The 16578-nt window shown below is 35.3% G+C and overlaps 1 protein-coding gene across 1 annotated transcript; it reads right to left on the bottom strand.

Moving 5' to 3' along the window:
* Positions 1–1294: 1294 nt before the first annotated feature.
* LOC147393198 (U-box domain-containing protein 38-like) lies at positions 1295–3325 on the bottom strand. Its single transcript, XM_086456279.1, has 2 exons — positions 2529–3325; positions 1295–2408 (listed from the first exon to the last, which is right to left on the bottom strand). Exons 1-2 carry the CDS (start codon positions 3044–3046, stop codon positions 1499–1501), a joined length of 1428 nt encoding a protein of 475 aa, XP_086312405.1. The 5' UTR covers positions 3047–3325; the 3' UTR covers positions 1295–1498.
* Between the last annotated feature and the right edge of the window lie 13253 nt (positions 3326–16578).

Below are 16578 nucleotides of genomic sequence, written 5' to 3'. Positions count from 1 at the left end.
GTGAAGTCACACATGCCAACCACATAAACCCTTGAATTCAATGGCTCCACGACATCCATCTTCTCCTATACATTATTGCCAATTGACTTAAATATTCTCATCTTCAATTGCAACCTAAAAAAAAATTCCTTAATTTTTCTTTCTAGGGCCATTCACGTCTTCAAGCTTGTTTTTATTCCTATAATTAGTCATCTTCAAGCTCTTTCGTTAAAATTTCATCATTTTCTAAAGATTAAAAACATAATTTGATTATTTTCTTCTCAAAACCAATGAAAAAAAATTTGTGCACAGAAAAGTCAATCCACCGCATTTATTAAGGGCATGGGCAATTTACAAAAAGACTCACTTTGGGAATCAGGGAGCCCTTAATATAATATTGTGATTGCTCATTTTGAGATTTTGTGAAGTCCCGAATTGATTGTTTTGTGTGCAAAAAAATATTCTCAAAATCAATCTTCATCTCATTTTTTTTTGTTTTTTTGTTTTCCTTCTCTTCAAAACCAGATTGAAACAATGGATTGAACATAAGATTGACTAAATAATTATACATAAGAGATTGACGATGATTAATATTTGAAAGACAAACTGAAGTGACTGACTGATTTTGAAGAAAAACAAGGATTTGTTTTTGTTAGAGAATAAAAATGAGGTTATTTATGTTATTTAGTATTAGTGCATATAAGAGAATGTTGAGATGGTGGACCCTTGAATTAAGGGTTGATATGGTGGATTGAAGATGATTGATTTGGGGAAGAAAAATAAGGATTATTTTTTTTTGTTACATATTACCAATGAGGGAATTTATATCATTTTGGCCCATCTTTATAAGACCACCACTCATAACAAGGAAATCTGTGTTTTAAAAACTGGTGTTTCGATCTGGTTCTACTGAATTTTGTAAATATAAATCAGTTCGACTAGAACCGTGGTTCAACCAATTTACTGAGATTCTCACAATTCTAACATGGACATGCATACTAACCGATGGTTTTTATTCATATTGCAAGGAAATACATCTATGGTTATGTGCACATCCCACGTGATCACACTTGTGAGAATGGCAATAAATTCTTTTTGTTATTTCATCATTTTTCATATAAATTAAATAAAGAGTCGTGCTGGGGTGACATTAGGATTTACTGCTATTCTCACATTTCTGGTGTGTGGTGGACACATAACCGTATATGTGTTTCATACAGATACGAGTAAAAAGTATCTATGGTTATATATATATACACCTTCACGTCATGTGAGAATCATACGTCATCCCAGCATTGGTGATAAAATAAAGGTATTTTAAGAAACACAAATACATATATTTTTTTAAGTTTTTTAAAAATACAACAATCCAATCTAATCAAATTGAACCAGGGTTCAAGTGTCGTCCAATCAATTTGACAAGTATTTGGTTAGATCATCGGTTGAGATGGAGAAGAAGAAGAAAGTTTTAGTTTAGATCTCTCTAACTCTCCCAATGTTCTGAAAATCCTGAAATTTGTCAGAATGGTAAACTCTTGGACTTCCAAGAAGTTGCAGTGAGTGACTTAAAATGATGAGAAGGGACGAAATAATTCGCTCTCTTTACCATCCTATTCATGTTATTCTGCAAACTCTCTTGCACCAATTGTTTCACTGCCTTCTTCTCTTCACTCATCATCTCCTCTTCCTCTAAACCTAAATCCAAACCCTGTTTTTTTAAATCTCGATTCATCCCAATTGATTCGCAGATTGGGGCAGAAATCACTCCATCACCATTATTCTCCATAATCTGCTTACCTTTATACACTCTCAAGCACTCCAAGATCTTCGACGCCCTCTTTTGCGCCAATGTATTTCCGACTAGCATTAATTCAAGCAGAGGGGAAACAATTCCTGCTTCAATCATGGCTTGTCGATCTCCATGAACCTTATAAACCATCACCATTAGAATGTACGACACCTTCTCCTGGCAAATTGGCGATTCGATCCAACTTAAAACATCGATGAGAATTGAGAACGAATCAGTGGAATTACTAATTGATTTCCTTCCTTCTGAGGTTGAAACTATATTGCAAAGAATCGAGAGGATTCGATCACTTACTTCCATATCGCCGAGATTACTCAATAGGAAAGGAAGGAGATCTGTTTCTAGAATTTGGGAGATATTTGAGGGGAAAATGGAGAGATTGTAGATTGCTCTAAGACAATCGTGCTTTGTTTGGAAACAAATTCTTCTCTTGTCAACATTGACAAGGGTTTTTACAAGAAAAGAAATGGCACCAGAGGAACCAATTATCGGTTTGTTCGAATCAAGAGCACTCAAGCTAAGGAAATTTGCAATTACTACCTCGGAAACTGAAGGGTTTGGTGACTCAATTAGCTTTAGCATCTTGTGTAGAGCTCCAGCTTTAACAATGGCGGCTTTGTTCCTACAAAATTATTGAAAAAAACAAAAATAAAGTTCAAGATTTGGAAAAATGAAAGAAATCAATTTGAGGAGTTGGATTTGTTGAAACACAAAAACTAGATCAGTTTCAAATGATCATTACATATTGTTTCCAATCCCTAAATTGAGAAGAGCATAAAGAGAAGCGATCTGCAAATCAAGATTGATGGAATCAAGCATTCCACTAAGAGGAGGAATTGCTCCAAGCAAAGAAAGAGTTTCTCTCGCCTCTGAATTCTCCTTGGTGAGCCTCCTCACATCCAAAGCTGCTTCGATCTTCTGTGATCCTTGGTCGAATTGCAATCTCTTCACCACTGCTTTAAGCTCTTCAACACTAATCTCTAAGGCTTCGCTATAGTTGAAAAGATCTGACAACATCTTTGATCCTCTTTTCTTCTTCGGTTCTGATCTTTTTCCATGTTTCTGCTTTGGAGATCTGACATTGGGATCTTCAACATGGTGATGGCAGGAAATGCCAAACTCACGTCTTCTTCGTGTCGTATCGAAGAGCTTACTACGGCAGAAAGAAGCGCTAGAAAATGATGAACATAGCCGGAAATTTCCCGCATTGCAACTATCAAAAATCAGAGATTCAACTCTGTTCTGGTGATATTTCGCCATTTTCAACTAGTTGTCAAACTACGTTATTGGAGGTGAGCTATAGTGGAGAAAGAGAGAGAGAGAGCATCACCATTTTAGGGACTTCGTGTGTGTATGACACTGTCCCTACTTAATAGTTTCTACTACAAGGTCTGTGTACTACAGCTCATGTAATCATGGTTCAAAAGGGACAGTTCCTTTGCAGCCCGTTTTTCATGTACCTTTTGTTCTATACTTCATAGAACAACAACTTGAAGAAAAACTAACGACTCAATCCTATTGTATTCATGGTTTAGATAAGATTTGAAAAAAAATAAAATAAACTTTCTTCTTTTACTCTAATCAAATGTTTGTGAAAAGACTCATAATACAATTGAAATATTACTGATATATTTGAGATAATGAAATTTCCGAATTAGTTTGATCTCCAGTTTAAACTCTTAATAAGAGAAATTATGGACATCTAATTACAAAACCGCTGTTGAAACCAACTCCTTGATCTTATCCTAACTAAACTAAGAGTATAATTCAGTGCTACTTAAAACACCCTAATACAGTACAACATAACCCCCCCCCCCCCCCCGCAATTGCGTGGTCCATTGATTAAGAAATATACAATTGATTACATAATATCAATGCATTCGATTATACTTGTTGGAGATTACCACCGATTTGTTGACAAATCTGATTGTTAATTGCCTGCCTTTGATTGAGAAAAAGAGATTGTTGCTTGAGAAAGAAGATGAATGATATGCCCAAGTGTGTACAAGATGAGAAGCATTTTGCTCAACTCAAATGGACCCTTAGGGCCATGATCCGTTTAGGCAAAACTGAAACCCGACAAATATTAATTCAAAAATATTTTAAAAATCAATTGGCGATGACTTCTATGGATCTTTAAAAGAGACAAAGCCTCCATGAACCAACTTGAACTTCATCACAAATGATTTAGAGGCTCAATTAGGGAGATTAATCAAATTGGTCTCAACCAATTAGGTTTGTGCCAAATCAGACCTCTTTTAGGTCTTGACATGGAGATTGGTCTCATTTAGAGCCAATGAGCTTTGGGCTTGTACTTGTAGTACCCATATTCAATAGAAGCGTGGAAAACTTACACACTCAACTTCCAGTGTAGGAAAAGTGGGCTTTAGAGGTTTTAGCCCGTAATTACCGAAAGACAAAAGATATTTGGACTGTAGACATAATGAAAAGATCAGAATTTGCTTAAGTAACCAAAAGTCACTTTTTCTTTTAAAAGTTGGAGTGTGGACCGGTGTACTCAAATTTAAAGTCTGCATTCAAAGTGGGCTAATGCATGGGCATAATAAGGAATTGTGGGTCCCAAAAGCTGATGTATTTTCTACCCACGAAACATAATGACAGAACAAAAGAAAAAAAATGGTGGATAACACTAGGGGTGCAACTCGGTTCGGGTTGGTTCGGGTTAGAACAAAATTAGAACCGAACCGATCAAGATCGGTTCCATTATATAAGAACCAAAATCGAACCGAATTCTTTCAGAACCGAACCAACCCAAACCGATCTTAATTCGGTTTGGTTTGCTTCGGTTTTATGGGTTGGTCGTCAATCGCAGCCGAGAGAGAGATAGAGATGGAGGAAAACCTGTTGTCGATCGCAGCCTCAGGACGCTGCCGCAAGTCTCAGCCGCAGAGAGAGGTCGTAGAGACCAGCCGGTGGCAGGATCTAGCAGCAGGTGGCAGAAACGAGCCGGCGGCAGGATCTGGCAGCAGGTCGTAGAGTCGAGTCGCTGGCAGTCACTGGCAGCAAATCGCAGAGAGAGAGAGAGAGAGAGAGAGAGAGAGAGAGAGAGATGGTGGCACTGGTAGCGGATCGCAGAGACGAGACGAGCGGGTGAGCGAGAGAGAGACGAGCGGGTGAGCGAGAGAGAGATGAGCGAGCAAGAGCGAGAGAGTAGAGAGAGAGAGAGTGAGTGAGAGACACGGTGGTACTAACAGACGGTGGCGGTGGCAGACGGTGGCAGATGGTGGCGGTGGCAGCGAGTGGCAGAGCGAGACGAGAGAGATGATCGAGCGAGAGAGAGAGAGAGAGAGAGAGAGAGAGAAATTAAGTTTTATAAAATAATTAAAAATTAAATTTAAATTTAATATTTTATTTTAAATATTATTAATTCGGTTTTCGGGTTGGTTCGGTTTTTTATATTACCTGAACCGAGAACCGAACTAAATTCATCGGTTCTTTATTTTTTAAATCCGAAACCGAACCGAAACTAATTTAAACCGAACCAAACCAATCCAAATCTCACGGTTTGGTTCGGCTCTCGGTTTGAACCGAATTAAGTTGCACCCCTAGATAACACTACATCTCTAAGAAATCAAAGATTTTGCTTAGGCAAATGCAACGGAAATTGGATACGACAACCACAAAATTTGGTGAATGAAACTTCAAACGGTGGTGAATTTGGCGGCAACGGGAAGAAAATTCCTTTCTTCGGTTGGTAACTTCGGTTGAATATAATGACACAAAGATGCAATATTGCAGATAATGTGTTCGAAGAAATGCTTCTTAGACATAGATGAACCAAATCATGCCAAGAATGCAACCGAAGGTGGACAACCAAGAACCATACGAGGGAGATGATCAGTAATTATGAGTTCTCTGATATAATAAATTGAAGATGGAAGAGGCGAGAGCAATCCCATCTAGGTGCAGGGGCCAGGAGCATTGTTGGTCTGATCGCATGATGGGAGCCAACCTGGCTCTGATACCATGAAAAGACTCTCAATATAACTAAAATATTACAGATATCTTTGAGATAATGAAATTCTTTGATTAATTTGATCTCCAATATAAACTTTTATTAATAGAAATTTTGTACATGTACATAACCACCGTAACAAACTCCATGATCTTAGCCTAGCTAAACTAAGATAATGATTCAGTGCTACTTGAAACATCCTAATATAATACAACATAGCCTAATACTCAAAGAGTTCGAAAATGGATGGAAACTGAACTAGGAGTGGATCCTCTGCAGTAGTTCTTTCCTGCAGTTCCCTATAGCGATTTTAAGCAGTCTTGTATCGATCACTTTTAAATTCAATAACACCAAAATCCTCTAAATTTTGGAGCATTGATCATATTTAAAAATGAAAAATCCACATAAGGGTTTTTCAAAACCATGATCATGGTTTAGATTTAATGTTTTGTTGATGTGGCAATATCTCAACCGCTCAAAGTTGTTGCAAGGAATTTCAGGAAATAACTATTTTAGAGGATACCCTCCTAACTGACTCCTAAATTTAAATGATCAAATGTAAGTGTTTTGATGATGTGGCACACCTTCAACCGTTGATATACAAAGGCATATCCTTCGAGGGAGAATGCTCTTGATTTACTTTGTCACTATACGAACACAATGTGAGAATTGCCTCAAAGATGGTAAAGCTTTTGACTCACCTCGTATCGGAAAGCAAGCAGCAACTAAGGGAATAGGGGGGTGCACTTCCACTACGAGATAGAGAATAGGTCCTGTTTTTGGGAAGGAACAAGTAACAATTGACATTTCATCCTTTGCAAGTAAAGACCTCTTTTTCATTTCGAAGTAGCCCCTGCTAGTCCATTGTTATCTAGTGTAGTTCCGTCAGGGCCGAAGTGCGTCAGGTTGTTATTGTTAGCTGAGCCGTATCTTGCTGCCCTCGGCCCGCTCATCCAATTCGCTCCAACAGACAGGCATGGTTCAGTAGTCAAAGCAACTTCGTCACTTTCGTGTACCCATCGGACGGCAGCCCTGTAGGGGGTTCCTTAGGGACCGATTCACTCTGCGTAGATTGACTGAAGCCGTAGATCTATTTCATTTGGGCTGCTCCTTAGTCGTTGGCCTCCTTTGGTTCTTGGCCGTAGCACTTCTCTTGCGTGCGCAGGTTCCCCTAGCTCTGTTCATGGATCCATTCTAAGACTCCAAATTTCACTATTCTTCTCGTGATAGCTCTTACTCCTTAAGACAAGTTATGACTCTTACTCCTTCTTCTCGTTATAGCTCCTATTCCTACTTCTTATAGCTCTTCCACCTGCTTTTAGCCCTTCCCTTACACCTATTCCTCAAGTTCGAGCTCTTACTCATTCAGATAGGATCTTACCCCCCGAGCTGGCGCTCGACCCCTAAGGGGTCTTTTGCTCGGGCTTTTTTGCTCTTGAAAACAGCTACCACCCAACATATACATCGGCACAGAGAGCTATAGGAAAACAAACTATTCAGAATTTCCTCCAGATTTAAAATATATCGGTGGATAAGTATTGGTTTCGGTCTTTTAGAGGAGACTTTGACGCCCCGCCAAACACTAACACAAATCCCAAGGCCAAATCCCAAGGTACTAGGTGGCACCTCAAAATTTGGGCATAGCTCTCTCTATTTATGGTAGTGTTCCACAGAACTCGAAAACATCGTAATCTAATATACCACAATTCTGACCATATATAAAGGCAATACGAAAATAACAGCGGAAGACTGAAAATATCTAATACATGAGTATATCAGAGTGCGGAAGTTTAACAATATACAAGATTTCCAAAGTACTCTTACTCTAATACAAACCTAACACTCACTCCAAAATCTACATACATTTTGGACGAAACTAACATCACAAAGGGGTGTAGCCCTAGTGCTCGCCAAGCAATAGACTTTGATCGTCGATCTAACCGAACCAGATACTCCTCACTTAACGACTCTGCGCCTGTCTCTATAACTGCAAGTGCTGAAACTAAAAAAAAATATGAAGAAAAGGGTGAATAACGTTAGTTACCCAGTAAGTCCACAATCAGTTCCTACTAATAACCTCCCCTAAACATGGTCGAGTAAGCAAGCCGAACAGTTTAACATATGCAAAGTTTTACAAGAGAAAATACGAATAACTGGTACATATAGCTAGGGATGAGCAGCTAAACAGTTTAAAAGTTTACATCACATCAATCATCGGTACTCACTATATATTTTTCATCTAATGCAAATATAGTTGACAACATCGAAATAGTAGACATGCTTTTCAGTTTATACTTCGAAATATAACAACAGATACATAGTACAATTGGTGGAGTATTGAAATTAAAGAGTTGGGATTCACGACTGGATCGCTCCCAGTTGGGACATGATATTACTCGATAACATCGTAGTTCCTGATTTTGTGGCTGGTCGATGTTTACCACGCTTGCGGGACCATTTATCCAGCTTAGGCTGGCTGTTTGACGTGACCGTAAGCAAGGGGTCTCTTTTCGATGTGTCAGAACGTTCAACTACTACTAAATTGTTAGTGATCACTGACTAATCATCTTCGTCTATGCCTATTAGGCGTACATGTGATTCCCAAAATAACACTCCACTCGTATACGACCACCTTTACAGTACACGTTCACTGGTAAATATAAGAAAGGAATGGACCCGGATTTCAGTTCTGACTCACTCTCATATGCATCCCATACCACGTATGAGCTTGGTGGTCCCTACCGTACATCCCAAGATAGTACATCCCTCCGGATGATGTGACGTACTATCCCTTCAGGCATTCACAGACCCTTTAACAGCTCACAAAATAGCTACATATATATATATATATATATATATATATATATATATATATATATATATATATATATATATATATTATATATTATTTTTCATTTAAAACAAAAGAGAAATTAACAGAACAGGATTGAGAATGGATATCCAGTTCCTACCATAGAATTGTGGCCACCCGGCCTAAAATAAACAACAGTACTCGGAACCTCTGCACCAACATAAATTTAAATAAACATGCAACCCTTTCATTAATATCATGGATATCCTTTCACCAACCTATATACAACATATAACGTAAAATGCAGACATCACCCCTCGGTTTGATTCTGACATTTTACCGATTCATCCCTTTCTCATTCTACCGTGTTTTTACTTATCGACTTTTTGAACAAAGTATTTTTTTTTCAAGCTTGCAAAATCACTTTTATCATTCGATCGAAAACTATCCAATTTTTGTTAAAACGGGACCCCAATAAGTATGCGAAGGCAAACTGCCAAAATTGAAAAAATTGATGAAAATTTGGCTAAGTGTCGGAAACTCGATTTTTCAAAGTAGTCAAAATTCAAAATGGGCTTTTATAAATTAAGGCCCTTGACAACATGAGAAGAGCCATGTAGTTTTGTAATTTAATTCAAAGTAATGTAAAAGATATCACACGAATACTTAAAACATTCCCATCGTGACGAAAATTTGTTTATTTTTTTCCTACTTCGTTTGAAGGAGTTACGGGGGTCATAAGTAGTCGTTTTGACATATTAAAAGCATGAGGAATCCAAAACAAATATCAAAAAAAAATTTCGGGCACTTTTCGGTTTTCACGGTAGCACCGTGAATAGTGCACGGTGGCATCGTTAGAACGCTAGAAATTCATGAATTTTTTCATTTTTTTTTCTTTTCACTCATTTTCGTTTCTAATAACCCACCCACGAATTAAATATTCAAACTACGATAAAACACATCAAACATAACGATTTCTAGCATGAATTTGAAATAATTTAAGCAACATTCTATGAATTTAAAACATACACAAGTTTTGAAAGATCCCTAAATGCAATTTTTTCGAAATCTACGGTTATTAATAAGAATCGAGAGTCCCTTACTCTTGTGGTTGTTGGACACGATAAGCTAGCTTGGAAATGAAGAAGTGGCGGCCCAGAACATCGAATTTGGTGGAACTTGAATGCCAAACGAATCGGTTTGGTTGCAAAACCTCGATGGAAGTGTTCTTCCCCTTTCTAATGACAAACAATGACTCTCCTACGATTTGGATGAGGCTCCAAGTGGTTATAAACAAACCCACTTGCTGATTTTTGTGAGAGACCAAGAGAATGAAAAGGAAATGGAGATTAAATGGGGTGAGCACGTGGAGCTCGACAAAGCCGACGACTTTGCCTTATTTGTCGAGGTTCAAGTTGGACTCGCTTGCGATAGATCTTGATGGGAAGGGTTGAAATCCTATGTTTGGAGAATGGATTGATCTTTTGTGAGTTGGAGAGTAGAAAGTGAATAAAAGAAATGAGTTTATTATTTTTATAATAAAAGCTGAGAGCATTTTTGTATTTTTCCTTCGTTTATACATTTTCGACAAAATCTTGACCATTCGAACTCAAAAATTGACATATGAGTACTCCATTTCGAATAATTTTTCGTTGCGGACCTCTTGATATAGTTAAATTTTTCTGATTCTTCCTCTATAAAAAATTCACTATTTTAAATCCCACTTAACGCGAAATTCGAGGATTTTATAACGTTTTCATCCGAACTCTAATTCGAACTTGCTTACAGGTTAAAGTATATATTTCAATCATTTTGAACCTAATGGAGGAGTTGGTTTTCGTTAGAAATGATCGGAACCATATCCGAGTGTTTTACTCTAATTTCTTTTTTCGGTATTTTCCTCAAAATATCACCCTTTGACTTCTTCGAGATACGAGTTGAAAATCCGGGGTGTTACAAGACTAGAAGAAATTGACTTTGAATTATTAAATGTTTCATAAATGTATCATATTGTATCAAAATGTTTCGACCAATACAATATCGACTTTTTTCTTTGACCAAAACATTCCTTCAATACAAAATTTTAGACCTTACAAGTAATAACTCTAGATTTCCAATTTTTCTCTAGTTCTTTTGGTATCATATTTTATTTTAAAAATAGAAAATTAAAAAAAATAAAAATAAAAAATTCTATAAAGTGTGATTGCACTAATTGATCGGTTCTAAGAATAAAATCATTTTAATTTCTAAAATCTACTTGGGGGGTTTTCAAAAAATAGAACCATAAATTTCCATTTCTTATATTTGAATCGTAGTAGTATGATGAATTTCTTATTTAAAAAGAAAAACACTAGTGTAGACAATCCATTTTTGCTTTCTCGAATTGCCAACTTCTTGCTCCAAGCTTGTTTCTAGTTAAAAGCATTGTGCAATGTTTTGTGAAATTATAGGTAATACTCCCAAAATCATAGGCCATTCAAGATTATCTCTCACATAAAAACCTATTTTCAACTAGAAAAACATTAATTTAAGATGAAAAGAAACATTTTCTAAAATTTCTTGTTTTTTTTATAAAGAATAATCAAAATCTTGGCACAACATACCCCATTTATGTTCGAAAATATCTTTAAAATCTTTTGTTGTAGGATTCATAGTTAATATCATTTAAAGAGTTTTGACGGGGGTAAGATTTGAACTCAAGACGCTTGAATGTGGTTAGAGTAGAGTTTTTCCATTTTTGGTGAAACCTTAGCTAAAGGAACATTTTCCTTATATGTGATAGTTGAAAAGTCAAAGATTCTTTGATTTTCTTTCTCTTGAGAATTGTAAAGATAACTCTCTAAATATTTTACCTTATAACAGGTAAATATAAGACTTATGCTCAACTTATAAATGTTCTCACTCTTTTACTTGTTTGAATATAGTGAATTTGACAGAGACAGATAGAGACACTATAATGGTAGTTCTTTCAGAGATCAATCCTGTAGAAAACACAAGGGAGTGGGCTATTGACACTAGTGCTACAAGGCACATATATGGAAATAGAGTGGTGATTACCTCCTACAATCCAGTAGGGGATGAGGTTGTGGCGCCCCCGAAATACTAACACAAAGTCCAATGTCAAATCTCGAGGTATTAGATGGTGCTTCGAAATTTCGACATAGTTTCATCTGTTTATGTTATATTTCAAAATACTAAATACTTGCTTCACCTGATAAATAATATACATTATATCCTGCGTATATACCTACAAAATATAATACTAGCATAAGCCTATATACATCTAATAGCGTACGATAAATCATAGTGCGAAAGGATAAGCAAAATACAGGATTATACAAAAATTTCTCAATTTAACAAAAGTCTTAATACTCTACCAAAATCTATAATACAACATGGGCTAACTGACGCTACTAGGGGATATAGCCCCAATACTTACCAGGTAATAGACTTTAGTCAACTATTTAATCTACCAGATGATTATTTCTAGTCAGTTCTACACTCATCTCATCAACTGCAAGTTTTGGATTAAAAAATAGGAAGGAAAGGGTGAGTAATAATGGTCACCCAGTAGGAAAATAAATAATTCATGCCAATAACCTCTCCTTACATGAACGAATAAACGTACTAAATCATTTTAAAATAAGTAAAGTTTTATAGAAGAAACTACAATTAACTGGTACATATAGTCAGGGATGAGCAACTAAACATTTTAAAACTCATATTACATCGATCAGCAATACTCACTATAACATTTTCTTTTTATACAAATCTATTTTACCAAATGAAAATATTAAATATGCATTTCATTTTATATATCAAAATAAGATAACAAATATATAATACACAATGGTAGAGTAGTGAAATTAGAGAGTTGAGATTCACGACTAGATCACTCCCAGTCAAAACATGATGTTTCATAATAAAGTATTAGTTTCTGATTTTGTGGCTAGTCGTTGTTTACCACATTTGCGGGATCATTTATCAGACTTAGACTGACCGTTTGATGTGACCGTAAGCAATGGGTTTCTTTTCGATGTATCAAAACGTTAGACTACTATAGATTGTTAGTGATCACTGACTAATCATCTTCATCTAGACCTATCAGGTGTACATGTTATTCCCAAATATACAATAACAATCGTATACGACCACCTTTACATTACAAGTTCTTTGGTAAAGATAGAGAGAAATAAACACAGATTCTAGTTGTGACTCCACTCTCATATGCATTTCATACAACGTAGGAGTTTGGTTATCCCTACCATACATCCTAAGATAGTATATCACTTCGAAAGATATGATAGACTATCCCTTCAAGAATTCATAAGTTATTTAACAGTTCACAAAATAGTTACATATACATATCATTTATTTTCTTTTAAAACAAATAAGAAATTAATATTACAGAGTTGAGAATGGATATCCAATTTCCTACCATACAACTATGACCACATGGTCTAAAATAAATAACAGTGAAGAAAAGTAAATCAACGTCTCGCACTAACAGACAGTAAATAAACATGCACGTCACCTCGTGATAATAGAAAGTAAATTAACCCTGGATATCTGTTCATTAACCCACACATAAAATCACAATGTAAAATGCAGACATCACCCCTCGGGTTTAATTCTTACATTTTACTATTTCATCCCCTTTTCCCTTTTTTTGACTCTTACACTTTTTACGTTTTCAAACATATCATTCATTTTCTGATATTCAATCACCAAAATATTCATTTTTTGATATTAAATCCTTTTTCATACTTTGAAATTCATTTTTATCAATTAAATTAAAAATTTACAAAATTTATATCAAAACGGGGTCCGAGCAGTGCACAAAATCCAACTGGTGGAAATAACCCGATGAAATGTCCTACCCACATATAATTTGTTATAAAATATAATTAAACACATTAAATATGCAAGTTCTTGTGTGAATTTAAAATAACGAAAATAATTCTACATTTTTAAACACATTACAAATTTTCATTAAAAATCCTAAATGAAAATTTCACAATCTACGGTTACTAACAAAAATTGAAAATCCTTACCAATCTCTATGTGATAGAATTGAAGCATGTGCATTGAAATCGAGGTGAATCAAACATTGAGGAGGATAACTTTTTAATCTGGCTTGATAGTTTCAAAGATCTCGATGCCATCGTCCTTTCTCCCTTCTACGGTGGATGATGATTTGGGCTCGAAGTAGATGAAATTCGAGGTTTAAAAGTTGAAACCCCTGTATCTCATATGACTTATTTTCGACGAAACGAGAAGAAAGAGAAAAGAAAAATAAAAAAAATTGGGTGGGTTTTGTAGAAATCGATGTTGCGGACATTTTTTCCTTCTTCGTCAGAAGTCGAATGTGATCTGTTCGCTACGAATCTAATGTTGAAAGTTGGGAGAAAAATAATTAAAAAAAAAAAAACTCTCAATTGATTTTTCTGCGTTGGGCAAGAAGATGAATAGTGATTTTTATTTTAAAAATTATTTATATAAGTTGTGGGGCCAAATCGATATTTTACATATTGTTTCGTTTGACAAAACTTGACTGTCTGGATTCCTAAAGTAATGAGTGAATACTCTATTATATATAATTTTTTATTTTAGATCTAATGGTTTGGTCGAATTCTACATATTCTATTCTAATAAAAATATTTTTTCAGCCTGGTGGGAGCCTAAAATTGACTTTGTTTCTATTTTTGACGATAATTCGACTTTTTGGACTCTAAAAATAACGAGTAAATAGTCTATTTTCTATAATTTTTCATTATAAACCCAATGCTGTGATCGGATTTTAAAAATTCTTTCCTTAGAAAAAAGTCATTATTTTAGTTTGGTCCGACTAAAAAATCGAGGATTTTGCAACTTTTTCGTTTGGGCTCTCATTTGAATGTGCTTATATGCTAAATTATGTTTTCTGACTATCTCAAATCCAATGATGAGATCAGATATTATTAAAAAATAATCAGAAAAAGATCTTAAAGTTATACCCTAAGTCCTACTTTTAGAATTTTCATAAAATTTTACTATTTTTTTTTCAAGATACGAATCAAAAACTCGAGGTATTATATTCTCCCCCCTTAATAAAAATGTCTTCCACAAAATTGAAATCATGCCTTATCAACCGTTGTCACAATTCCACTAACACGACATATATAACAAACAACACCTATTTTCGATTATCATCTATTCTTGGTCCCAAGTCAATTTTATTTATAACTAATAACCTTATGTCACCCATATTGTGTCAACCCAACACATTCATTAATTAATCATTCCAATTCAAACTCATACTCCAACTAATCCATTATTTGTATAAGCCTAAGATAACAATTAACTCATATTATATTAATTAATCACTCCAATTCAAATTCATACTCCAACTAATCCATTATTTGTATAATCCTAAGATAATAATCAACTCATATTATACCAATTCCCCACCAATCTCTATCAACAACAACTCTTTTACATCTTCTCTATCCTTTATCTTTATTTCTCTCACCAATTACAACGTCTATTATGTTTTACTCATACTTACCATGAATATTACTCATCAATGCATTTTCTTACCGCAAATATACTACTACTATTTGCACACCATTTAATATTTCTTAATAAAATAATACACAACATCCACACTTAATATGCTCTTACTATAATACAAACATTTTACTAACACTAAATTAGCAAATTGCATTAAAATCTCTATTCCCAATACACCACGATCTTTATATTCAATTCAATATTTCATTTTCTATTCTACCTTACTGTGCCTATTTCATTAACACTCTTTGCCCCATACTACCTCAATAAATTTTTATCAATCATAGTCTCCCTGTGGTGTAGATAATTTCATTATTTGACTCTTGTCGATAGTTTCTAGCTCTAGTAAGTGTGCAAAATCTCAACAGAATTATATGATCTCGAGTAACCAATATTAAATAGAATTCTAATTTCTAACATTATAATTAGAAATCGTACCTTACAAAATTTTATCGGAGACAATTACTTTCTCCTGGGTTACAACCCCTACTCGCGACTGTGATAAAGGGCACTTTCTCCTAATATGCCCCACTTGACCACATGCATAACATGTCAACGATCTTGTCTTCATAGGTTTCTATGAAGTAGGTAGTTGGTAGAATGTAGTATATAGTCTATGGATATATCTTGTTAGTTCCTTTGGCTCTGTTGGCATCATTAGAGCCTCAATTGTTCTATGATTCAGTGATAGGGAATTCTTATAACTGAATAGTGGAGTAGCTTTATACTGTAGGTACACTGATCTGGAGAAGATTGGCCTCGAATACATCAACCTATTGGCTGAGTCTGATTTGGAAGGAAGAGAGGTCTAGGGTTGACTGCTTTGTCTCCAGGACATCTATAATTCCATTCTTTCCCATTTTCGACTGTTAGTTCGATCTGTTTGCGGTGGTATAAGTATGTCATCAATCTTGTTAAAACATGGTGGCCTTATTGTTCCTTGAATTGGCTCATCTAACATTTTTTTGAGCCACGCATCTTTGATCGGTTGATGTCGACCCAAACATTACTCTCCTTTATGTCCCAACTTACCATATTTGTAACATGACACTACTCTTTCTTTTGACTGATTTAATATTATATACTGTTGTTTTTTGTAAAACTCTTCCATCTCTTGAGCGGGTATTTCTATAGTTTCACTTCTTATGCATGCTTGTTTTCTCCAAGACTTTGTTAGTTTTGTAATTGTTTGCCTCTTATTGGATCTTAACCACCTTTCTTCTACTAGACTTTGAGGGGGTGATCGTACTATCCTTATTTCTTCTCGTAGTCCTTCATGTGGTGGGATATTTACTCCTTGATCCTTTTGAGATTTATCCTTAAAATGGTGGTCAAGCCTTTCTTCTATCCTCTCTTATCTTTTTATTAGTTGACCTACCATGATCATTTGGATTTTAAACATCTCCGATTGTCTTCTTTCCATCCGAGCCTGACTCTAGGATAACTCAGAAA

Source organism: Akebia trifoliata, chromosome 10 (genome assembly GCF_017979445.1).
Source record: "Akebia trifoliata isolate Shusen 1 chromosome 10, ASM1797944v1, whole genome shotgun sequence".
In the NCBI taxonomy this organism is placed as follows: domain Eukaryota; kingdom Viridiplantae; phylum Streptophyta; class Magnoliopsida; order Ranunculales; family Lardizabalaceae; genus Akebia; species Akebia trifoliata.
The sequence above is the reverse complement of the archived record's forward strand: the minus strand, read 5'-3'. Positions and strand labels throughout refer to the sequence as shown.

Coding starts and splice junctions, on each gene's coding strand:
- LOC147393198 (XM_086456279.1), bottom strand. CDS start 3,046: ATGGCGAAATATCACCAGAACAGAGTTGAATCTCTGATTTTTGATAGT. Junction 2,409..2,528: donor TTAGGGATTGGAAACAATAT/GTAATGATCATT, acceptor ATAATTTTGTAG/GAACAAAGCCGCCATTGTTA.